Genomic DNA, 27,245 nt, shown 5'->3' on the forward strand with positions numbered 1-27,245 from the left:
TATATATATATATATATTAGATATCTATCAATATCAAAATATGTTGTTCTTCAAATTGAATTGATCAAATATTGGACCAAATACATGGAACCGGACTAAGATAAAAAAAAAATAATAAAATATATACAAAAATAAATAATAAAAATAGGGAGAAAAAGACAATTACTTGAAGTTTCTCTTCATAATCTTCTCTCATATCATCATAAGCACATTCTCTTTCAAAGAGATTTTGCCTTAACTCTGCTATTTGATTTTTATATTCTCTTTCAAGCCTTTCTTCAAGATCTTGATTTCTTTCTAATATAAAAAAGTTAAAAAATATATTAATCATTCCTAATTGATTCATAACATTAAAAAATGATGGACGTAAAGTGAAAACAATAAAAAATTACTATTTGCAAAAAATAGACTTGCTCTACAACCCCTTAACAAATGGGTAAAACAATTATATTTTAGATTAATAAAAAAGAAACACTGATAGATTAAAGTATTGAGTTGTACTTCATAGGTTGAACACATTGAATCACCCTTTTTAGATCTGAAATTTTTTTTTTTTTAAAGTACAACTTAAGCAGCAAAATTTCATAAAACTACTATATTGAGTTAACTGTTAACTTATTCTTCCCTTCTCACAAAACTAACTTCTAAACCTTGCATATCTCCTTGTTTCGTTGTAGATTGAGTTATAGTACCTCCAAAAGTCTGTGGAGGAGAAAGGGGAGAGAAAATTCTTTATTGAAAAAATGATTCTAGTGATATTTTTTTTTTTAAATGCTTCCAAAATATTAATTATAAACTTCCATTTTTGAATATATGTAGACAGTTTGAAAACAAATTATTCAACAATAGAATTGTTTACTTTGTTGTATTTTTCATAGAAATATAGATGACAGGTTTCTATACTCTAACATTATTGGACTACAATACAGATGCACTGATCCTCTATACTTAAACACAAATTGACAATAGCCTTTATATTAAAAAACAGATTGATTTGATAAAGTTTCAAAGAAAGTCTGAGATGCAATGCTGCAAAGATTGCTTCAAAAGTTAAATCAACATAATAGTTCAAGACAAGTATAAACATAACTTATCAATAAATCAATCACATTAAAATAAAGGAATTGTTTCATTGAAAGAGAAGTACTTTAAAAAAGTAAGTGCTAAATGTCCATGTAATTACTAAAAGATAGTGTATTAAAACTTTTAGTCTATTTTAGGTTAGATATTTTTAACTTACACCTTACTCTTTGACTAAAAACTATAAATAACTAATTTAAAATTACTTCAAAACTATTTTGAATAACAATAACCTTAAATTTAAATACCACAAAAATTTTAAAAACAGATAAAATAATTAATTCTTTAAATCAAATATAAAAAATTATTTTAAAGAAACGAAACAGAAATGTTTTAAAAAAATTAACCAGAAATTTACCCACGCCACACTGCCACAGAAACCAATTCACAGGGTGGGCCACATTCACACAACAGAGAGAAGCATCCATGCCCTAGACTGGATTCGAACCAGCAACCATTGGCTTCACAGTCAAGTACGCTGACCGCTCAGCCACCTGGCTGGCACTGCAATCGAATAAAAAATACAGGATTTGTTCAGAAATATTCTCTTTGACCTTTTCTTTTCTTCAGGATTGAGGGAAACATATATTTTCCTTTTCAAAAGAAAAAATCATTTGTCAATACTTTTGCCAATACACGTTTTTTTTTTCTTCTTTTTTTGCCAAATTTACAATATTACCACATTTAGCGAGATGGCAAATAGTTAGCGCGGACCCTGATAACATCAAAACCCACACCTGTTATGCGGCACTATATGCATAAAAAAGAAATGAGAACATTTAAATAAATAATAAAAAGCTACTATTACCTATTATTTCACCAGTGATCTTATCACAATCACGATCCTTCAGGTCCATTTGCTCAGCAAAATCCCGAACAAGAAGTTTCAGTTTTGTAGTCGTGTCATCTTCTTTTGCTTTCAATGCATTCTCACATTCTAGACGCACTGATGCAATGTAGTTTTTAACAGATAAGCTGCTTGGATCAGAAGGATCCAATTTTTCTAATAAGTCTATTTGTTTTGTAAGAAACTCATTTCTATTTTTAAGAGAACTTACCTCACTATTCAGGGATTCTTTTAAAGAATTTAAATCAGTTCTTAATTTTTCATTTTCTTGCTCTAATTTTTGTTTAGTGATGTTAAAATCTTTAACTGTTGCTTCTAATGATTCGTTTTCAGAGGCAAGTGATTCACTATTGCTATGTGAAGATTTAAGAGAATGAAGTTGTTCAACCAGTGAAGCATTCTCTTGTTTTAAAGTGTCTCTTTCAGATTCAAGCTTTTTAATGGAAGAAACTTGCAATTCTGCCTGTTTCAGTTTTTCATTCAATGCTTCTTTTTCAGACTTCAAAGTTTCGAGATGGGTTGCTTTATTCATTAATAAAGAATTTTCCTCTTTGATCTTTTGTAGCTGCTCTGAAAGTTCACCTATTGTGTCTTGCTTCTCAACTTCCATTTTGTGAAGCTTTTCTTCAGTTTCTGAAAGTTGTTCTTTTAGCTGAGAAAGCTTCTCTGATGATTCTGACTTAGATGACTCTACAGTTTTCAGATTTTCTTGTAGCTGTTGCTCTAACAAGTTGACTTTAGATTTCAGCTGATCCTACAATAATTGAAGCACAGTGTTATTCTACAGTTAACAAAACAGCAAACATAAGAACTATTTAATTAAGCACATTAAAAAAATAAGGTGATTTAATGAGAGTTAAAACTGAAATAAAACTTTTGTTAAATTAACAACAATCAATATTAAAGAGTGATTGATAAAATCAACAGCCTTAAATTCAATTTTAAACCCTCATTGAAAAAAAATTACAAATTTTATTTCCAGAATGCATTATCAAATATAGTTATTAAATACATAGTTATTAAATGCAATGTGCTAAAAAAAACACTTCATAATTTTGGACCTTTTGCATATCCCAACTATATTATTCATTTAGCCCTAATTTCCTTCTTCAAAATGATAGAAGAAAAAAGACTTATCAAAAACTGATAAATGAAATTTTACATCCATATTTTTATTTTCTATCACTAAATTTTTAATTCTGTATGTAAGTTACTAAATGTAAATGGACAATTTAAATGTCATATGAGATGCAAACCAACATAATTTCACCTTTCAATTTGCTACATAACTTAGTTTTTATAAATATGAATATAAACCTATTATTCACACATTTGATACAAAGATAGTTAATGCATACATACATCTTTAAAGAATATTATTTTTTCATTTAAATATAATTTAATTTGTATGTATCATATATGAAACATTTAAGTCAACTTTAGATACATATTTTTTTTTAAAATATAGATTTAAAGTGAAATAAAAGTTTTTAGGTCAAACCTTACAAACAAAATTTTAGTATGATTGTCCTGAACATGGGAGTGGTTTCGCTCGAATGCAATTCTGAGTTTCCATTGTCAGTCGTATTATTTCTAGTCATATAAATTAAATTTGATATTAATTTTTTGTAGTAGCTAAAAAATATGTAAGTATTTCTGCAAAAATTTTAACTCATGTTTTGAATGAAAAAAATTTATATTGATATCAATATCAATTTTCATTTTTGATATTTTCTAAAAATTACTTTTTAGTAGGTACACATTACCTTTGTATAAGCATATCAAACAATATCAAATGTCAAAATATTGGCTCTGTTAAATACTGGTATTTATAGATAGTCCTAATGTAAAATTTCTACTTAAATGCAGTTTAATACATTTAAAACCCAAAATGCAAAAACTTTATACCATAATCAATGTATTTATTAATAAAAATTTAAAACAATCATGGATTTTACCATCTTCGGTTAAAAATTTTAGTATTAAACTTAGACACTAGAGTTAAATGTCATTGTAATCATTTGTAATTAAAAACAAAACAAACATTTTTTTTTAAGAATATAAAAAATTTTTAGAATAGATTATCTGTATTTTTTAGATCATTGTGTATTGTAGGATTAGATTTACAAGAAATTACGTCATTGGAGAAGTAAGTCGCTCAGTCAAAAGTATTTATTTCTTTTAATTTTCTTTTAATTTAAAAAACTCAACAATCTCGGCAGATTGGAAAAACCTAAAAACAGGTAGCAATTTAAAACCTTTTTCTTTTATGTTTTTTTCAATATATTGCAATAAACATCTGTAAGTTTAGAAAATGAAGAAACATATAAGACTAAAGACTAACTCAAACAAGGAATACAGAAATGATAAGCGAAGCTTAAAATTGCATAAGATACAGATTTTTCAAAAATTGTTCTGAAATGGATGATGATGCATGTTCCATTTAACATTTAAATTTTGAATTATGCCCCCAGCTATACCTGGCCACTAATACTTAACCAGGTTTCTCTACTTAAATTTTATTACAACCATTCAAATTTAGATGTCTCATAAAAACCAAATAAATCTGCAGATCTAAAAACTTAAAACTGTCTTACATTAAAATAAATAAGGTGCTTAAAGAAAATAATTAAAATTTAAACCAATATTTCAGAAAAGTAAACAAAATCAAACTTACAATTTCTTTGTTTTCAGAAATAAGTTTATTTATTTCCTCCTGCAAAAGCTTAGTATCTTCACGACATTTAGCCTCAGTCGCTGAAACTCTTTCCTGAGCATGCTGCATTAACTGTTCACGTTCTTGTTCCAATATTTTAATTTTTTTCTTCAGTGTTTCTAGTTTTTCAGAGCTTTCCTTAGCCAAAGATTCAAGTTCAGTTTCTAATTTTAAGACCATATTTTCTTGATCTCTCATCTTTTCTTGCATCTTTTGAACCTTTTCTAAATGCTCCTTCTTTAGTTCATCTCCTTGTGATTTTAATTTAGATTTTTTCTCACTGAGCTCCTCCTTGACTTTTTTGAGACTTACAGTTTCTTCTTCTAGATTCTGTTTCTGTTTCTCAAGAGTCACTATTTTCTCTTTCATTTCTTCCAACTGAGTAGCATAGTTCTTTTCAGCATTTTCATATTTTTCTTTTAAACATTTAATATTTTCTTCGCTTTGAACTTTGGCATTTCCCTAAAAAACAGATAATATTATTTGAATGGAAAAAAAACAAGCAAAACAACAATGATGAAACAATAAAATTACACATAAGATAGTAGCAGTGTTTGTACAGTCCTTGAAAAATAAAAATAATAATGATAATAATAATTGGTAATAAATATATCATAAGAGCAGTGAATATATTTTCATAACAGTTCTATGTAATAAAGTAACATTTGATTCTGAAAAAAAGTTAATTAGCAGTTGTGGCAGAAACGAGTGTGTCATGCAGTTTTATTTGCTTTAAAAGCTGACTGAAAACAAAGCACTACCACTTTTTTCCTTTTTCTCAAGGACTGTAAAATATGTAATCATACATAAGAAATACGAATATATGTCAAGGACTGCCCCAATATTGGAAAAAATTTATCCTACCTATAGCCAAATAAAATGCAACACATCATTTCTTGTTCAAGAAAATATTTAGACGCATTATGATGTCTAAAAATTTCAGTATGTGTGTCAAGAGCTTAATTTAAAAGCCCACTAAAGGTAGAATTTAATTATGTTGTTACTTTTAGATATTTTTACTTTGATATTTATAAAGCAATATTATTATTGATTAAGATGTTACTGTTTAGTTCCTCATTTTTAATAAATTTTAAACCTAGAATTTGAACGTAACTTGCAACTTTGCTAACAAATGCAACAAAATTTGTTGGCCTTTAGATGCAGAACGAAGATAAAAACATTTTTTTAAATAAATTTTAACTAATTCTAATAATAAAATAGAATTAAGGTTAAACAAAAAGAAGTCAAAAATTAAATTTCTTTAAGCACTTTCAACTTTGTTTTTTTATAAACATATATTTGTATACATATAAAAAAATTTTAAAAAGTGTTTTAAAACAAAATTTGGAGAAAAATTTTAACAAATTATAGTTTTATAATAACTAAGATATTTTAAATGTCTATCACTAGAAATTGATGAACTATATACTGCACATTTGTATAATGTTCAGAAGTTATGATTTTAAATTAAATTGCTACTTTAATTCCTAATCTAATTTAATGATCAGTAACCTTATAGTGTACACACTAATTACCAAGTATGTCGTTTTTAAATAATTATGACACTAGTAATTTAAGGCTTTTTCCAAGATCCTTGGATTTTGAATCAATGTTTAACGTTAGAGATTTGTCTCATTTTCTTCTGCTCTTTTTCATTACTTTGTTTTAAAATACATATATCGTATACATAACGAATGTAGATTAACACTATAACTAAATAAACCTGGAGGAGTAACATAGTAACTAGCATAGATGGTGTATACATCACTGTGTACACTAGTCAAAGAAAAAAAGTTTATTTTTTCCAAATAATCATGTAAATGATGCCTATGACTAACCCTTCCTTTCTCTAAAGACCTAGTCATTACTCAACAAGCAACTGATTCAGTGTAAGGAATTTGATAAGTTGTATATTTAGGATTTAAAACTAGGATACAGAATATGCTGCTCATGTTTTTAGGATATTATAATACTCTCATACTTTTAAATGCTAAAGTAGATTTTGGTAAGTAATTCATTGACTTGATTTCTAAATTTTAGCAGAAAGTAAACCTAAATACATGTTATTTTTAAATAGTCAAAAAGTAAGCCTATTAAACAGAAATTTTTTATATTAATTAATTTATGAGATAAGATACATTGAGCGGTGAGTTCTGATAACAGAAGTAAATATTAAATGAAAAGAGACATATAGTTTGTCAATTTTCATTACAACAATATTAACTAGTACATATTTAAAAATAAACCAAAGCATATAAATGCCATATTAACAATGAAATTTCTAACTAGTTAATATATAAGTCAAGTTCTTTTAAAATCTTTATCAATTTAAAAAAGCACAAAAAAAAACATATAAAACCAAAACTGCACTTAATATAAGTCAAAAGAAAATCTATTTAATCAATAAAGGCTTAGCATATTTTTTAATCATACCTGTTCAATTAAAATTTGTTGAATTTGAATCTCCTTGTCCTCAATTGTTTTTAGAAATTGAGAAACTTTCTTTTTCATATTAAGCAAAATAACATTCAAATCTTTTAACATGTCCCCACTTTCTTCATACTTATCTACACATATTATAGAATTTAATTGGAGAGAAATATTAAACAGTTCCTGAATAGCTGTGTCTTTTTCCGTATTAGTTGATCTAAGCCTAACTATTTCAGAATGAAGTCTTTCTGTCTCTGCCTTTAGTGCCTGAATTTCACCACTATGTGTTTCTTTTAATTCATCAAGCATAACAGTGGTATTTCGTTTGTAGTTTTCAAATTCTTCTTCAGGAATGTTAGATGATAACTGAGAAACCTTCATCTCACAATTGTGCACCGCATCACTTTTCTTCTCTAACTCAGTGATATAGTTAGCTACGTCTCCTTCAAGTTTGTTAATATTAGTCTTCAATCCAAGAATTTCAGTCTTATATTTGTGGTTCAATGCTTCAATTTCATCCTCTTTCACTAGCTTAAATTTTTCAAAATCTTCCCCAGATATCATTAAAGACACCTGACTAACTTTAACTTCTAAATCTTTAATTAAATCTTCTTTAACACTTAATGCACACACGTGAGAAGCTATTTCTTCTTCAAGTTTTGAAATAATATCCACTAAATTTTGTCTTTCAGAATTGGATTTACTAGTAACTTCTGCAATTTCTTCTTGACACTTCTCTCTGCATTTTTCAAGCTCGCTAACTGAAATCATTGAAGTCATTTGATTGGTTTTATTTTCTAATTCTTTAATTATAATGTCCCTTTCTTTGACACTTGCCAATAAGGTTGCTATTTCATTTTTTAAATCTTTTATTTCGGTAGTAAGCTTATTATTGAAATCTGTAACTTCCTCTTCTCGTTTCTTACATACATCTAAATCACTAATAGGTACCATTAGAGCAATTTGGGAATTAAATGACTGCAGTTCCATAATAATGGCTTCCTTTTTTTCTATTTCAATAACACGAGTGGTAACATCTTTTTCAAGCTTGCTAATTGTGCTTTTTAAATCTTTAATTTCAGAATTAAATTTATTATTAAGTTCCTGCATATCATCACGATATTTGAGTTCACACTTTTCAAACTCTTCATAAGAAATCATAGATGAAAGTAGGGAATTTTTTTCGTATAAATCCCTTTCAATCTCTTTTAGCTTGTTTACAGTTTCTGCATGCACATTATAGGACTTTATATATTCTTTATTAAATGAGTCGATTTTTTTTTCTAAAAAGTAAATCAAAGTATTAAAATTATTGCAACTGTATCTGTCTTGTGTTATTTCTGATGGCAGCTCTACGGAACCTAATTGAAGAAAATTTAAGCACTTTTCTATTTCCTGTGACCAACTATTAATGTAACTTTGATAAAGAAATACAGACTCTTCTAAAGATTTTACCTTTTCTATATATTTTGGTATTTGAATTTCAAAAGCTTTTAATTTTTCCTCTGTTAAACTAATAGAAGTTGTAATGTTGTTTAAACATGTTTCAGATTTTAAAGCAAACATATTTGAGAAACCTAAAATTGCATCATATGACTCTTTCAATTCAGATGCATTTTTATTTTCTAAATGAGCAACGAATTTGTCTTTTTCAAAAACACTGGAAGTTAAATGTGATAACTCTTTTTCTGTCAAGACATTCTTACTTTCTAGACTAGCAATTAGTTTGTCTTTTTCTGAAACAACACCAGATAAAATTGCCAACTTATTTTCTAAGGATGCACAATCTTCTTTCAATTTATGAACTTGAGAAGAGCTATCTTGAATATTAGTTTCAGAGCTGTTTAGAGCAGAAGAGAGTGCAGCATTCTTATTTACTTCTTTTTCAAGTTCAGACTGTTTTTCGGCTAAACAAGATTCAAGCAATCGTTTCTCATTCTCTATGATATGAAATGTTTCTGAATTCTTCACAACAGCTTCATATTTTTCTTTTAGCGTAGAAATTTCATCCTCCTTCAATTTCCTTAAACCGGTTTCATATTCTTTGATATCTAATATTTGTTTATTTACTGAATTAACCTGCATCATAAGTTCATTTATTAATAGATCTTTCTGTTCCAGTTTTGACTTAATCTTTGTTAATTTGGATTGCATACATTCTATTTTTGGAAAATACAAGTCAAAGAGCAAAAGTTTGTCTGAAATTCTATTTTCAAAGTCAGATTCAGTAGCTGATAGATTTTCACATATGTTCTGAAACAAAGAAACTCCATTGAAACTCTTAGCAAGTTTATTTATTTCACAATTATAGTCATCTTTGACAGATTTAAGCTTGAGTGAAAATTCTTCTTCTTTCTTATCAAGAACTGTGGTAGCTTTTGCTAATTCTTTATTTAAACGATCGATAGTATCTTTAGTTTGATTTTTTAAATCACAGAGTTGTACATTATGAGCTTGTTTCAGTTCAAGTTCCTTTTTAATGTACTTATCTTTTATGAGTTTAAGTTTATTTTCAAGTTCTTTTTTCTCCTTTTCATTGCACAAGAAGGCTTCTTTAGACTCATTTAACTGCTTGTCTTTGTCTTCCAACATCTTTTTTAGACTTTCAGAAGTTTCCAGAACATCATCCAATTCTTCTTTCACTCGTAGCAACAGCTCAGTTCTACTTAAAAGTTTAGAATTTAGATGTGCGACGTTTTCAGAAAAAGCAATTTGAGAAGCATTAAACTGCTCTCTAAGAATTTTCAGTTCACGATTAATCAACTCAGTTTGAGAAGACAGAGCCTCAATTTCTGACCGTACTTTAGAATTCAATTCTAAGAAATTAACTTCAGGAATGTTCAATTTGTTTTTGTCTTCAGCTACATCTACATAAATTTCAGGTTTTTGTCTGCTGGTTGGCTTTAAAAATGTGCTAGAATTCATTTCATTAAATTGTGTATCAATACTTTGCAAAACTAAGCTAAGATTATTACGTTCTTCACATAAATTATCAAGTGCTTTTTGAAGCTCTGCTGTATTTTTAGTACATTCTGAATTATGACAATCTGAAAGTTCTTTAATATGGTGCAGTTCTTTTCTTAAATCAGAATTTTCTTTAACAAGGTCTTCTAATAAACTTTGTTTTTCACTGTCTGTCTTATTCTCTACACTTTTCTGACTTTCTTTTACACTTTTTAATTCAGAAAATTTGGAGAAATCAGTACTAGTACTGTCACAAGTAACTGACTGATTTCCCAACTCTTCAAATATCACAGTATCTTCAAGACAATCAAATTTGGACTGTGATAAATTAAGTGTTGTATTGCAGCATTTTGAATCATTGTGTGAATGAATTTGAAAATCATTGTAATTTTTAATCAGTTTTTCAAAAGCTAATTCAAAAGAAGTAATAACTTTCCTGAAATCTGAATGCTCTTTTTCAAATAATGCAATACCATTCTCAATGGTAGAAATGTCTTTTTCTAATTGGAGAAAATATTCCAGTTTTCCATCAAAAGTAGCACTTAAATCTTGAATTTCTATTTCAGCCTGGTGAATTATTGTTTCTAGCTTGTGCCTATTTTCTTCACTTTGTTGCAACAAACTCTGCAGTTCCATAACTTCACTGTTTAATGATGCATTGCTTAAAACTAACTCTTGTTTTTCTCTTCTCAATTCTTGAAGTTCCTTTTTACACATTAATAAATTCTCATTTGCAATATTTTCTTTGGATTGAAGTTGTTTAATACATTCTTGTAACTGATGAATTTCTTTAAGTTTAGAATTCTCTTTCAACTGAAATTCTTTTAGCTTTGAATTTAACATTTTTATTTCATTTTCTAATTCATTGGTTTTAAAGTTAAATTCACATTCTTGTTTTTCATGTCCACTAATAACAAGATTCTTTTCATTTAACTCATCTTTTAAAAGGGAAGAACAGTCAATATATTGTTTTTCTTTAAGCTCCAATGTGCGGACTTGGTCATACGAATTTTTAAGTTGTATACTCAATTCATTTATTTTATTTTCATAATTTAAGCATTCCTGCTTCCTTAAATATTCTAAATCAGCATGATTGGTCTGCAGTTTTTCATTTTCAGCATTTCTGTTGTCACACTCCTGTTGAAAAATGAAAATACTTTAGAAGATTTAAAGACAGGAAAGCATAATTTTACTAGTCAAAATGAAAAGTCTAAGCTGTTTTATTCTGCTAGCTATAAATTTAAGCTAATTTTTCTACATTTGAATATTATTATTTCATATGAAATCTTCAAGCTTTTTTTTTCTACAGCTTATAAAAAAAATATGTCTGAATGCATATGGATCTAAAGACAACTTGGAGATGAAGAGACTTTGTAATTATAACATATTGAGATGTGCATCAACGCATTCTTCAGTCAAAAGTAACCAGTTCTTTACCATCTGTGTCAAAACTTAAGAGCTAAGTTTCGTTCTACTCATGATGTTTCCAGTTGCAGCATTCAAAAAAGACACACTAAATAAGTAAATAAAATCTATGTATAATACTCATAAGTAATTTTTCTTTAATTTACATACTGGATGACGGTACCCAGCGTATCCAACAGTTCTGTACATAGAAATCTGTCAAAACCAGTTTTACTTATGTTACTATATAGGAAAACATCTTGAGCTGAAATATCATGTTGTAATGTAAAACTAGGTGCAATTCATTCATGATTTGTATGAATAAAAAATTTTCCCATATTTGGCAGTTTTCTTGAAAATTACAGTCACAAAGGAGTTATATCATGATATTTAAATAATAGACTTGAAGATCTAGAAAATGATCCAGTACTGAAACCTTAAAGTGATTATCTATTCAAATATAATTTTTTAAATTTTTAATAAATTATTTCCTTGTTTGTTATTTATTTTTTATTCGTTTTATTTAAACATTGTTTTATATACGTACAGTCAATTTATCTGTAAAAATTGAATAATTGAATCCAAAGAATGTCTTACAAGAAAAAAATAATAATAATAATACAATAAACAATTTATTTATGTATTAGTTATGAAGTATAAAAAAAGAACAAGATTGTGAATTAAAAGAAATAGATACTTACATTATTTGAAATCTAAACTGATAAATATTTAAGCTAATTCTCTTCCTTATTTAAAATTGAAACAGATAAATATTTTATTCATAATTTCTTCCCTATTCCATTGATAAATGCTTAAAATATTTTTACTAAGTCTAAAATTGTGCATATTATTCTTTAACTCATTTTACGTCCAACGACTACTAAAAATAGACAATGTATTATAGAAACGTAACATAATAGAAACATTGTAAAAAGGAAGAAAATTTCTTTTAAAAAAATAAGGAAAAAAAATTTCTTCCAATTTAAGATTCAAACAATATCATCCATTTATTTGAAGATCCATAAAAAAAAAATAGTTTTTAAAAGGACCAACACACACCTAGGGTTTCAGCTAAATCCCCATATAATTTTTTCTGAATGATTTATTGGTTGAATGTTTAATAAGAAAAATTTTAAAAAAAATATTATTAAGTAGATTTTAATGTCCTCGGTAAAAAGTTTTAAAAAATGTTTAGATTCTTCAAGGGCAACAAAAGGATAAAGCCAAGCTAGCACTCAAAATCATTAACCTAAAAATTTTTAATTTTTAAATAAAGTCTAAATGCATTAACACCCAATGCCCCTTAGAAACATTTATCCATTCTACAACATCAAATTACAGATTCAAGCTAAAAAATATTTTAGTTTTTAGTCAAAAACTACAGATATTTATTATTATTTTTTTTTAAATAAATATTTAGAAGTGATTTTAAAAATCTTTTTGGGGTCATAAAATTAATATCAGCAATTTTCCAAAAATAATAAATTATTAACCAACTAAAATAATGACCACTTGTTTAGATACATTTTTATATACAATGAACTGCTTGTTTATATACATTTGAAAAATTAAAAATACTATTTTCATAAAAAAATATTAACACTCAAATATTTAGGAGAATTTTAATGCATCAAAATTTTAAGTAATATTTATTTTTTTTAAAAATTCATATAATTACTGTTTTAAGTTTCTCTGAAGCACTTCTCAAAGATCCATTTTCATTTTCTAACTGCTTTACTAAAGAATTTAATTCTTGAACTTGAGTTTCAGCAAGATTCAATTTGTCTTGAATTTCCAGAAAACCCTTTTTCTCTTCTTCTCCCTATAAAAGCAACAAAACAAAATGTAGTAAGAGTTGACATTTCATAAGATTCATATTCATTACATATTCAAATCACAAAATAGATACATAAAGTAAATAAAAACAGAGAAATTTAAGGTAGAAAATATACAGATACACTGAATCATCTAATTTTTAAACATTAAAATTTTTTTTTGCTTGGCTAGACTTCAAAGCATTTGCTATGAAACATTTAAAAAACAAATGATTCAGATATGCTTCAAACTAAACTTACGCTATATAATGGTTAGAGCCAAAATTACTGTACAATGCACACAATAAAAAACGATTTCAAATATGCTAATTAATAAGTGCAGACAATATTTTAGGTTACAAAATCAGACACAAAAACGTTCTTCCTCTGAATAAACATACCTTTTTTTCTATGGATTAAAAACAAGATTGTCAGATGAAATCAGAAAAGCAACAGACATAAATTGGAAGGCCCTCACATTATTATAAACATATCACATTATTTAGAAAACTTTGGAGAAGCTATGGTTTAGTAAAAATAGAAAATGATAGTACTGATTGGAAAAAAATTTAAAATAATATTAACTTTAGTTAATTTACAAAGTTAATTTTAACGTCTAACTTAATTGATATTGACTGTTGCCTTTGTACATTTTTATTATCATGCTCTTAATCCCTTTAAAAGTAATAGAATATACTTTATAGAAAGCATTACAACTAAAAAAATTTAATTGCAAAATTTGTTGAAATCTGAAATACCAAACAACTACAGAAAAATACTAACAAGAGCTACTTATCTAAGAAAATATTGAATTGCTTTTGTCTCACAATATACATGATTAGAGCAAAAAGAAACTTACAGGAAAAATGTGTATGATTATAATGATACAATAAATATTTTACAAAGTGCATTCAATACAATACAAAGAGCATTCAAAGTAAGATACACTCACTTGAGACTTTTGTGACTGGAATTCAAGTAGTTTAGCTTTCCATTCCTCTTCAACAGCTGATATTTTTTTAGCGCAATCTTTCTACAAAAAAAAATTATAAAATTTAAAATAATGGCATACTTATAAGCGTTTATAGATAAGAAATCAATGTACTATCATAATTTAATACAATTGAGAAGGTTAATTGGTTAAAGTCACCAAGCTATCATGAAGGACTAGGGTTTGAACCTTAGTGGCAGCTTGTAGCACATCAGGCTGCAGAACAATGGATACCAACTTATCTGAAACTTATATGTACCATATTGCCATGGTTATGTCATTGGTCATGAAATTGTGTGACCCAGGGTTTTTATTCCCCCAATGAGCTATTGCAGGAACCTTTTTATTATAAATTAACATTTTTATTATAAATTAACATATGGCAAAAAATATGGCAAATTTACAATTTAATTAACATTGATAAATATACAAATACAAAAACACACTTATTTACAAATTCATAATGTTTCATTAATTAACTATAACACATCTTGTAATTTAATTTTAAAAAATCAAACACGTGAATAGCAACTATTTAAAATTATTAAAATAGTCGCTTAATAGTTAAACTAAAATAGTTGTTTAATAAATTAAAAAAAACTATTAATTAAATGAGTTAAAAAATAATAAACTAAAATAGTTTATTAGTTTGATAACAAAACCAACAGCTCAAATGATAACACATTTGAATATTTATGCTCGTAATAAAATACATGGCAATTCCATATTAGATAAAAACTATTCTGTCACTCATTGTCATTTATTTTCTTTATTTAATAATTTTTGTTTGCTTGTTTTATCAAAGAACGTTATCAAATTAACTTAAAACACCATCATTTTTAGACTGTTCTTTAAGCTAGAATTCTTCGAATAGGATTGTAAGCATAGTTTAAAAGACAGAAGTGTCAATTCTGTATCTAATTTGCATGATAAAGCTAAAAAAGAAAATCATTTGCAACATTAACAAAATAGACAAGAGCACTTATAAATTATAAATACTTGAGTAAGTGAATTGACATTTTACATTTACTACAAGCAATACATCATAATCATGTAATGCTTGTAGTAATTGTAATGAATTCTTTTACCTGCATTAAAGCAATAGCAGCAGTTTTTCCTCGAGCAAGTTCTTGCATTAGATTTTGCTTTTCATCCTCTAGTGTCTTTTCAGTTGATTCGAGCTGCCTCTGCAATTCACTTAATTTATCTTCATATTGTTTTTGTAGATCTGCTAATTTCTGCTTCTCAAGTTCAACTAAAATTCATTTTTAATTCATATATATACAATAAATAAAATAAAACTTAAACTGAAAAATGCACACATATATTTTCAGGTACATAAAAATACACATGAACTCTGGGTATATCCTGAAAAACATTTCAACAAGCTCTATTACAAACAGAAGCTCTATGGTAAAAAGAAAAAACATAGAAGGAAAAATATTGAAACATAAAATAGCATAGCAAATTACATGCTTATTTTTATTTTCCACGTATTTCTGTTCTTATTCCGGCATTTAATTTAAGAAAAAAATTAATTTCAAGAAATAATCCTGCAAAAAAATTGAGTTAAGAAATTTAAGGACTTTCTTAAGACTGCCTGCTGCACTCAGTGATTCCACTTACAAGCTATATCCTGTCAAATACAAAAAAATCATATAGATAACACATCATTTTCCAGCACAGAAACAGTTGTTTGATCAGCCCTAATTTAAAGCCTTGATTATTCAAATATAACTCTTCTAGATTTGAAATTCTTTGTTTTGTCTATTAATCAGGGGTCTGTCTAGGTTTTTCTGAGAGGTACCTATTTTGCGAAAATTAAAAATTATATTAAAAAATCAACACAAAAATATGATAAAAATATGGATTTATCGTTTCTTAAGGGATACAAAAATAAAATTTTAAGAAAAAGTATTTTGTGAAACTACTGTTTTTCCTGAAGTTCAACTTGTGAAAGTATCACTAAATGGTAGTAAATTTGGCCTGGCCAGATCCCAGTTAATCGATAAAATATTATGAATTAGAGTAATAATAGATGGATAAAGAGGTTGAGTAATAATTTAAATACGAACTGCTTTTAGTAATAAAAAAAAAAAAAGAAATACGGACGTCTTGGGTCCTAAAGACCATTAATAACTAAAGTCTAGCTAAATCACCGTGAACTTATTCATTGCTTCAAAAGTATTGTTCCAACAGTATAGTGTTGACTTTAATTTGATGAAAAACTTCAAATCTGAAGAGGCTACATGAAGATTGTAGGACAGGTGAATGAATCCCGCCCATCCAAAGTGATGAATGGATACTTTTGCATCCTTAGTAGAGTAGGGATTTTGTATTATCCGAGAACAAAACCCTCTTTTGAAGTGTCATGTTTTATTGTAATAAATGGTGGACTACACTATTTTTTCTCCTTACAGGCCCTAGCATACTTCATTAAGATTTTTCAAGACAAGAAATCAGCCAATAATAGCAATGAAGAGATGGTGTTGGCTGAAATAAGTGTCCTTAAAATGATATGGACCCATAGGCTTTAACAGCATATATTCTTAAAAAAGATCTCCCAGTTTGAATCACATAGATCCAATAAAATTTCATTTCGTTTACGTCACTTAGTGCTGTCAAAAACATAACTTTCATAATAGATGTCCAAATAACAATTACTCCTCCTAGTCATTTTTCTTCCTTAACTTTGAAAAATTCATTCTCTAGGGCCAGCAACAAATTACACATTCACACAAATCTCAGTAGCAGCCAATGTATTACATGAATTTAAAATTCACATTTGTCTTTCATTATTANTAGATCCAATAAAATTTCATTTCGTTTACGTCACTTAGTGAAGTCAAAAACATAACTTTCATAATAGATGTCCAAATAACAATTACTAATCCTAGTTATTTTTCATCCTTAACTTTGAAAAATTCGTTGTCTAGGGCCAGCAACAAATTACACATTCACACAAATCTCAGTAGCAGCCAATGTATTACATGCATGTAAAATTCACATTTGTCTTTCATTATTAAACATAAGATATAAAAGTTTCAAAAAAAGTCTATAAATTTTTCCGAAGACTGTTAGAAAAGGTTTCATTAAATAAATGATAGGCAAAATGAAAAAAAATTAAATTAATCAAAATTTGTACAAAAAAAATTTTTTTTTCATTCAGTTGAAAGAAATTTCAACCACATAGATGGAATTGGTGTGAGAGGCTACTAAGTTTTACAAATTTAATATAGAAGTTATCTGGCTTTAATTCAAAATTTATTTTACTCATTACTACAAAACCGTAGTTTTTGCCAAATGCCAAATATTTAATAAGAATACACAATCTGATTTAATCTGGTTTCCAAAAAACAAATAAAATAAAATACCCAAGTAAATTTAAAACTTAACATGTAAGCAATTTTTAATTTAAAATATTTGTTTTTAACATGTTATTAAGTAAATTATGTCAAATGTGGTATTTAATACCTGCAGATTGATACTGACTAGATTCTTTTTTAGCTTTCACAAGCTGCTTTTCCTTTAATTCAAGCTCTTCATGCATATTTCTCTTTGTTTCAGCCATTGACATCGCACTTTCTTCCTGCTGCTTTTCTAATTCCTCCAAGCGAATTTGCATACTATTTAGAATAACCTCATGCTCTGCTTTTATTACTACCTGCTGATCCTAAAAAAGCAATAACAGGAAATTTTGAAATAGTGTCACATTTATTATTCTAGGAAACATTATGAAAAACTGTACATTTCCAATTACTCATAACATTTCCAATTTATAATTTATATGTGCTTGACTTAAATTTTAAAAAATAAATAGTTTTAAAAAAAATTATGAGAAATTTTCCTTTTGTTATTACGTTTTAACATTAATAATCAAACAAGAGCTTTCACTCCATAAGAAAAGATAAAGCGATCCCATGATAACAGAACCAGGTCCTATGATAATGCGTGATCATGGATCACCATTGGTTCAAGATAACCAGTAGCTCTGTGGTTCTGCTTTAGTTTTGAAATTTTGGATCACTAGTAATCCAAGGTCATGAAACCAAAATCTTCGTGAGATATTTAAACAGGTGTACTCGGGTAATAGCAAAATAAATAGGATTTAAAAAACACAAAATAGCAAATTTAAAGACATTGCACATCATGAAATTGAAATTATTATATGTTTCATTAATATTATTCTCAACATCATATAAGCTTCTGATATAACTTTTAATTATAGATATAAAGTTAAAAAAAAAAAAGAAACATTTTTGGACTTTTTTTAATTTCTAATTTTCAGTTTCGTCTTTCCAGCCATCAGCCAGAATAAGCGAGAGTAGGTTGTAAACTTCATTATTAAGAAAAGAATAGTTTAGTTTTTATTGTAATAACTTTTATTACAATAAAAACTAGATTTTTATCATTGAAAAATAATTGTTGGTATGAGAAATAAAATGTGATAACATATCATTATCAAATCTAAAATAGCTAGAATATACTTTTTGAACCTTTATAGATATTCTATGATTTTTTTGACTGAATAACAATAATAAAAAAAGTTTTTAATATAAATAAGGAAGCAATGAAATTTTATGAATTTTAATTTCAGGAAAACAAAAATATAGCTGCACAGTTTTTACTCAGACGTCTTTTTTATGAATAATTAACAACAAAAATCTTTTGATTTTATTCTGTAACGCACTCTTTAGTTAAATTTTAAAAAAACAACTTTTAAATTGAATTTTTAAAAAATGTATTAAGATTATTATTCAAATTTTTAAAACAATTAGTTTAAAAAGTATCATTAACAGTTCATTTATTGCATGTCTCATTTTCACCTTGTTAACTTTAGAGAATATTATATTATATATCATTATTTTTTTACTGATATAAATCTTAGTTATGGTGCCTTTTTAAAAACCGGCTGCTGTTTACTTATCAACATCAATCTCCCTTAATTGATACATAAAGAACATAATTTTAAATATTTTATTTATTTTCAAAACTAGACAAAAAATGTGAAGGATAAACATGAAACGTTAAAACAATTAGAAAAAAAAATAGCAGTAATTATAATAATAATCGATTTTTGACAGAAGATTTAAAATTTCATCTCCAAGAATAAAACTGGAGACACAAATATAAGATGAAAACAAGTTTCTATTTATGAACAGTCACAGTACCTTGAAAATATGTGTCTGCATTGATCGAAACTCCAGTATATTTTTAACCGAATTTTGCATCACAGTAATGTTTAATAGCACATACCTCTAACTCATTCACTCTTTTGACTTTTTCTTCAAGTTCCTGAGAAAGATTTTCATTTTGTTTCCTTAGTAGAGCTATTTGTTCAGTTTGAGCTGTAATAGTTTTTTTTGCTTGGTTGTATTGATGATCTAATCTTTCCAACTAGAATGATAAAAAAAAAAGTAAAATGAAATTACTTTTATTATGAAAGAATTAATATCAACATATTTATACACAGCTTATTTCTTCATAAATCCCTGACATACAATAAGAATATAACATAATACCATACATTTTTATCTTTATATATCTAAGCCTAGTAGTAGAATTTCTAGAGTCAATCTACAACACAATCCTCATGAATTTATATTTTTCTGCGACCCTATCAGTCAGACGAAGCAACCTTATATAACTTATATAGACTACCTTATATATGCAAATATTAATATGCAAAAATTAATATGCAGACTACCTTATATATGCAAATATGGCAAAATTTGCATATATAAGGTAGGTGAAACTTATGTAACTAAAAATATTCACTAATTTTTTACAATAATCATCATCATCACCATAGTTGGCTAGACAGCCCAATGTGAGCCAATGCCTTCCTCTGAAGATTTCTCCATGACGACTTCTGATTCACCTTTGATCTCCAATTCTTTTCATTAATTGCGAGAAAATCAGATTCCACTGAGTCAGCCCATCTCAACTGCGGCCTTCCCTGCTTTCTTGTTCCAGTGGGTCTAAAAAGCAGTATCTTCATTGTCATCACTCATTCGAATCACGTGGACCATCCAATTCATTCTATTTATTTTTATGTATTTAATAATATCAGGTTGTTCATAAATCTTGCACAGTTCATTGTCTGCTTAAAAAAAACTTAATGAAAAACAAGTCTTGTCTAAACATATAAACATTGAAATAAAAACATACAATAAGAATTCATTACCTTTTCATGGAGAGCAGATTTTTCTTGACCAGGCAATAGAACAATGTCACCAGTTAGTAAATCTCCATTTGAACCTTCTAATGTTTGTTGCACATTTTCTTGCAGGCCACTTGAATCATCAGTCTTATTAGTGTCTTTCAAAAGATTTATCTAAGATGAAAATAAATTTGCCAGTTAGGTAAATTTCAATTTGTTAACAAATAAAAAAGTAATAAACCACAATTAGTATGAATCATTTCACTGTTTTTTTCCCAGAATAAATATTAAAAACAAGATTTAAGTTAGGCTCCAAAACTGCTTTCACATAAATGGTGACTGTACAATTGATAAAGAGATTTGTCCATGAAAAAATTTAATGTTAAAGAAATCAATAATAAACTCGTTTCTTGTAAATCAGCATAAAATTAATAAAATACCAACACAAAAAATCATTTAAATCTATTTGAATTATAGTCAAAATTATTCCTTTATTATACAAATAAAAAAGGAAGCATCCATCGGATTTAAATTAAAAAATTTAAATTTCTATGTAATTATCTAGATTTTTAATGAATATTAACTCACTAAGGTAAATTCCATTAATAAAAATGTTTTAAACAAAGAAATTTTAAAAATATTAAGTTTAAGTTTTATGTATGTGAATCCATTTTTATGGGGGGGAAGGGCACGGAAATCTCGAAGACATGGTTCTTAAGGACCTGCAGTTTCTAAAGTCTAGCAGAATCATTATTGGAATTAATTTATAAATCTGTTTCAATTTTTAACAGTATCCTTTTCCTTCAACATTAGGAATGTAAGTGCACTATAAAAATTATTTGTAATTTCTTTTAAATCAGTATTTATTTATTAAACATGAATATGACATTCCATAATATAGAATAACATTTTTCTTCAGTTGAACTACAAAACCAAAGTAACAACAAGAATAAAATTACCTGTGTTTCCAGAACAGATATTCTGTTATCTTTTTCCTCTAACATTAACCTAAGATTAGCTTCAAGATGAGCTTTAGCTTTTTGCTCCAGTTGACATTGCTCTCTAAGTTCTGCAATACGCCTGGATCCTTTATCTTGAGTGTCAATGAGAGTTTTCTTTTGAATAAAATAGAAATTAAGTCAATTTAAAGGATATAGAAATATGGTTACATAAAATTTTGTTTGTTTATGTTAAGACAAATATATTTAAACAACAAAAAAAATTTATAAATAAGCTATTTATATCATTAAGAAATAAGATCATATAATTAGCATGCGTAAAAGACTATGTGCTAGCATTTTAACTGCATTTACATGATAATAAAAAATATGAATTCAAAATATATGCAGAGCTAAAGATCAAGCAAAATATTACTTGCTTAGCTGCAAAAAGCAAACCAACTTAAAGGTAGTAAGAATTTAGTATAAATAGATTCTTAGTATACATAGATTTTTAGTATACATATATTCTTCCTAATTAAAAAAAAAATTTTTTTTACTCCTTTGATACCAAATCTTTAAAAATATGTAAATCTCATTTTAGTTTATTTTAATATATATAATATAAGCAAAGCTCTGCTAAACATTTTTTCAAGGGTGGCTTACCCTTTCATAAAGACAAGTCTTACCTCAATTTTTGTCTTCTCATCCCTCAACTCCTTAAAATTATTTACAACCTACAAATAATCAAAAACATTCAGCAAAACAGATTTTGATAAGGTATAAAACACATAAAATATTTTCAAAAAGAATAAAATTTTTATGAAAAGAATAAAAATTCAAATATGCAAATTTAAGCAATGTAAATAAGCAATGTAACTGCAAAGTAAGCAATGTAATAAGCAGTCAAATAAGAAATTTAACCGAGCCAGATAAATTCCTTTCCTTAAAAAAAAAAGCAAGTTTTCAATAGAAATGAAATAAATCATTATTTTTATAAAGTTTTACATTTACAAAAAAATTTCTAGAAAGTACAGTTTATCCATGTATTGCTAAAAATACAAATTAAATAACATGAAAATATTTCTATTTTTCTAATATAATAAATTAGATATAGGAAATATTAATTACAGCAAATCCTTTAACAGAAAAATAGTATTGTAAACCTTCTTACAAGTTAGATAAGATTTGAAAACAAATTTTGCAAGAAGTTATTGTTTTGAAAAAAGAAAAAAGTGTGTTGAATCACATTTAAAGTTAAACAGATAATTGGTATCCTTTGATATCTTGCTTAAATTGCAATGTAGAGCAGGAAAAAAAATAAATAAATAAATAAATATTATTAAAATTTGGAAAACAAAANTATATATATATATATTTTAAAAATATGACTGCACAACTGGTCACTAAGTCTTTGGTCACTGCTCTTTGTCACTAAGTCAAAACCTGAAGTGAGGCGACTTTGGAATGCCTAATTTATTAAATGAAAATCAGCAAAAGTATTACACTTTATACAGATTAAACCATCTTGATGTTGAATATAGATACAATTTTTAAAATAACTATTAATATCTAATATTTTTTAAAGTTTTTATGCACAACTAAAGAAAACAGAAATAAAATAATTTTATTATTGTTAGGCATAATTACTTTATTCATTATATTAATAATTTTACTAGAAATGAATTTGATTATTATTATTAATTATATTGATATTATTTATAATTATACTCTGAAATCAGCATTAAAAAAAATTTCAAAATTTTGTTTGAAAATGAGATTTTTTTTTAATTAATTTCTCCCATAGGAGGCAAAGTAGGTAGTTATGACAGCTCTTCAGTGTCCTTGAAAAAATCTAGTTTTTTCGACTCTCATAACATATGCAAACATCCTTACAAGATACAAACTGCTAAAATATTGACTATGAAGTAACCATGTTATTTCATGGTTTCCATCATCAGCTCAGATTACTTCTTTTATTTTAACCTCTTCTGTTATGATTGGGGCAGGTATATATCACCCTAAAAAATTTGATATTGAACCCTCTAAATAATTTGTCCTTGATATTTCAGAAAAATAAAGAAAATTTTCACTAATTATCAATTTAAATTCCTTAAAGTTAAAAAATAGAAAAAGATAAAAATTATGAATCTTTTTTCTAGAATTTAGGATAGATAAGAAATTTTTTTTCTTATGTGTTATAATTTAGAGAACTATTGCGACTGCGTAATTTAATTTCAATCGCCTCAAAAAATTGGGCCACTGCAACCCCCATGATTATGGTATCAGGACAAATACTGTACATATCAGCTTTTCATCACAATCATGATTGCTACTTTCATAATTGATCAACACATAACAGAAAATAGGCACAAGATCAGTCCTCAAAGTTATTATCAAATATAAATAAACAATAAGTTATAAATAGATATTAATTGTTAACATAAATAGTTATAAATAAAATATAGTCATTACATTTGGAATCTGAATGCTAACTTAGTTCATTGATAATATCATAAATATATACTTCAGTTGAGATTTGACAAAGTTCATTGCAAACAGCAAAAGGAAACAATTTTTGCAGATCAACACACATAAGTTATCACAGAAATGACAGATGTTTTGCAATCTAATACTGCCCCTGAGAATGACAACAACAAAAAAATCTAAAAATCTAAAACAAATATTTTTATTTTTTGAAACAATTATTTATTTAACACTACAAGCTTCACAAAATGTTAATGTACCAAAGTCTCATCATCAAACACATCTTAATCCCAAGTAATAATAAGTGCTTTTGACACTATTTGAAATTGACATGAATAAGTAAAATAAAGTAAAAAAGAAAATTAAAAACATAATACAACTCACTTCAGAATATTTATTTTTATATTTATATGTTCTAGCTTTTAAAAGGTCTATAACACTTAAGAGCTGCTCCTTTGATATTCCTTCAAGATTTAATGTAGGAGGATCTTCTCTTTCACTTTCAATATCAGACTGTGGTACATAACTTAGCCTTTTAGGACGATATTCTTGAGAAAAACTAGTATCACCAGCAGGTGTATGGTCTTTGCCTCCTGAGACAGAGCCATTTGTAACATCAACCTGTAAACAAAAACCAGTTAAATAAACAAACTGCCTCCATACTTAATGATTTAATCATAAACTTTTTATAATATAAAATACATCTTAGTATTTACAATAAAACTAAGAGCAACAATTTCTTAAAATATAAATTATTAATTATTTTAATTAGAATATAAAAATGCTTAAACTTTTGAAACAGCATTTCAATTTTGTAACAAAATTTATAGAATGCAAAATCTCTAATTTTTAAATAGAAAGAACTCCTACTCCTCTCACAACTTAGTCTGAGGCTATCTGCTGCCATGGAAACGAAAAATAGCGCATTTTAAAGAGGTAATGTTCCCTTTCTGATTTCCTTAATTCCCTTTCTCTTGCTGATCCAATACCCCTAATTGAAATAGTTAAACCTCATAAGCATAGTCACAACCACTACTACAGACAAATGGCAGGAGGAATTCCTTTCATAGATAAAGATGCAAAGTTTTTATTCTGAATCATTTAAATAACACATCATTAATTACAGGCACATTATTAATTTCTAATTGATTTTTTTTAAATCATAGAAATTTAGATATAAATAGAATAATTAAAAGAAAAAACATTAATTTTATATACATAATTCAACTAATTTTTAATTATAAATAATAAAAAATTTCATCATGATTAACACATTCATGAATTAGTTATACATTTTTACATTCTNGTGAGCCCAAGTCAAAATTCCGGAAAATTTCTTGAAATTAAAAAAAAAAAAAAACAGTTTAAATTGAAAAATTAGAAAAAAATTTAAACAAGTTTTTTTTCTTCCTTTTTCTCAATATTTCTTAGTTTACTTAAAATATATTTAAAATTTTATATATACCTATACCATTTACACATACCTATGATGAGCTGGAGAAGTAATTAAAATTTACAAATATGTCTTTCTTTCTCGAGTTTAAGATTATAATAACTATTTACTGATAAAAAATGAATATTAATCATGAATATAAGCTTACAAAGTATCTGGTTCTCACTTACAAACAAATAAAATAAACTGTGTTTTTAAGCTCCACCTTTGAAAATTTGATTTCCGGAACCTTCAATGATGTGATCAATGATTTTTTTAAACGCCTGAACCTTTGATCTCCGGATCACTGTTAGCGAAAAATCTGGAAATCCTGATTTTTTTCGGAGCACAATCAGCCCTGATTTATTCATATATAAGTCTATTAAATTTATTAAACATTTAAAAAATTTTTAGTAACTTAAAACTTCAGTAAATTAAAAAAAAATTATAATAAAACGCTTTGAAAATGAAAATTGTTTATCAACTACTTAAAGCAAACAAAATTGTGCTATAATTTCACCAATGTAATTTTTAAAAAAAACTCACATTTCTTTGAGGAGTACTTTGTTCACTCATAGAACCATCATCATCTTCTCCGATGCTAAACTGTTGAGCACTTGTATGAGGCACAACAACAGCAGAACTTTCACTGAGAGTTATTAAATCCTAAAATTTACAACAAAGGAGTAAATTTACCATATTAAAATATTGCAAGGAAACTTATATTCCCTGTGGTGGCATGGCGACTTTGTCACAGAACGTTACATAGTTTTTGCAGAAAGATTTTTCTTTTGAAAAGCAAAAATGCTTAATTTTCTTCTCTACAGAAATTTACACGTAATACTTGAATCATGCATTTAGATAATCACCTTTTCACATAGATAATATCATAAATTGATGTAATGTTTCGATTATATTTTAGACAGTTAATGATATTAATTTTCACAAGGTTTTTAAATATTGCGATATATTTCAAACAATATGGAAAACTCAAATCGTGCATTTGAGTATTTACTTTTTAAGGCAATAATTCTATCGAACTTTTTGCAGTTTCTCCATTGTTTTTAAATCCGATATTTTTATACGATATTATCTATTACAAAAACCTAAACTCGAAACAAAACACGCATTTCAGGAGACCGTTTCGCGTGATTTCGTCAATATTTTTTCTGTAATTATTACCATAGATTTTAGGATTTTTAATTATTTTTTATCGTGATGATTATTTACAAAATTCAAAGAAGGAAATAATTTGTCCGTGCTCCCCCCAATAAAATCATCCATAATATTAGAATAAAAAATTATTACATGCTCAATCAGAAAAAAAAAATATATATATATATATTATAGTTTGTTTGTTTTTAAACACAGCACTTTTGTTATTTTAAATTAATAACATATATCTTTGTTATTTTCAAAAGCATCTTGCAGAAAGATATTAGCACTAGAAAGTTTGGTCGCAAATAGCTCGAAAGAATTCTACCACAGGGCTTATATACTTATATTTTAGGCAATACTATAGTTTGCATAAAAAGCCTTAAGATAATTATGCAAAACTATGACATGAGCGTGTTTCACTATAACATGTGACAAGTAAACTTTACAAGATAGTTTAAATTTTGAATTTAAGTGAAATTAAAACTATAAAAAGTACTAAGTGAAAACAAGTTTTTGGAGATTTTGGATATTTATTCTTTTCAAAAATTACTATAAACAGGTTCTGTAATTGGACAGCACAAATACGGTAACCTTTAAAGAAATGAATATTCCCAACACATTTTAACTCTAATTAAAATTATTTACCTATTTTAATATAATTATGTTAGTGTTTTACCATAAAACAGAAAAAATATAAGATGCCTTTAAGTTACCAATATTATAAGAATTAGGATTCAGTTCAACTGGAAATTTACTTTCTGGACAAAAACTAATCTTAAATGAGTTTTTCAAAAATATTACTAGCATATTTGCTAGAAGAA

General features: G+C 26.6%; 1 protein-coding gene across 3 annotated transcripts in view; it reads right to left on the bottom strand.

The window, feature by feature from the left end:
* The window catches only part of LOC107449129 (golgin subfamily A member 4), a 40,399-nt gene that overhangs the window by 10,392 nt on the left and 2,762 nt on the right, over nt 1-27,245 (bottom strand). For 2 of the 3 annotated variants that reach the window (XM_043055390.2, XM_043055403.2), the window contains exons 3-16: nt 25,813-25,932; nt 24,219-24,455; nt 22,037-22,084; nt 21,369-21,524; nt 20,434-20,583; nt 19,503-19,643; nt 17,721-17,919; nt 15,335-15,501; nt 14,208-14,288; nt 13,120-13,263; nt 7,077-11,174; nt 4,605-5,105; nt 1,889-2,681; nt 167-297 (exon numbers count right to left, since the gene is read on the bottom strand). In XM_043055390.2, coding sequence (XP_042911324.1) covers nt 167-297; nt 1,889-2,681; nt 4,605-5,105; nt 7,077-11,174; nt 13,120-13,263; nt 14,208-14,288; nt 15,335-15,501; nt 17,721-17,919; nt 19,503-19,643; nt 20,434-20,583; nt 21,369-21,524; nt 22,037-22,084; nt 24,219-24,455; nt 25,813-25,932 — 6,966 coding nt within the window. The remainder of the gene's footprint in view (nt 1-166; nt 298-1,888; nt 2,682-4,604; nt 5,106-7,076; nt 11,175-13,119; nt 13,264-14,207; nt 14,289-15,334; nt 15,502-17,720; nt 17,920-19,502; nt 19,644-20,433; nt 20,584-21,368; nt 21,525-22,036; nt 22,085-24,218; nt 24,456-25,812; nt 25,933-27,245) is intronic. The other variant, XM_043055394.2, reaches the window with a different exon arrangement.

This window comes from Parasteatoda tepidariorum, chromosome 5, assembly GCF_043381705.1.
Source record: "Parasteatoda tepidariorum isolate YZ-2023 chromosome 5, CAS_Ptep_4.0, whole genome shotgun sequence".
NCBI classification, from domain to species: Eukaryota; Metazoa; Arthropoda; class Arachnida; order Araneae; family Theridiidae; genus Parasteatoda; species Parasteatoda tepidariorum.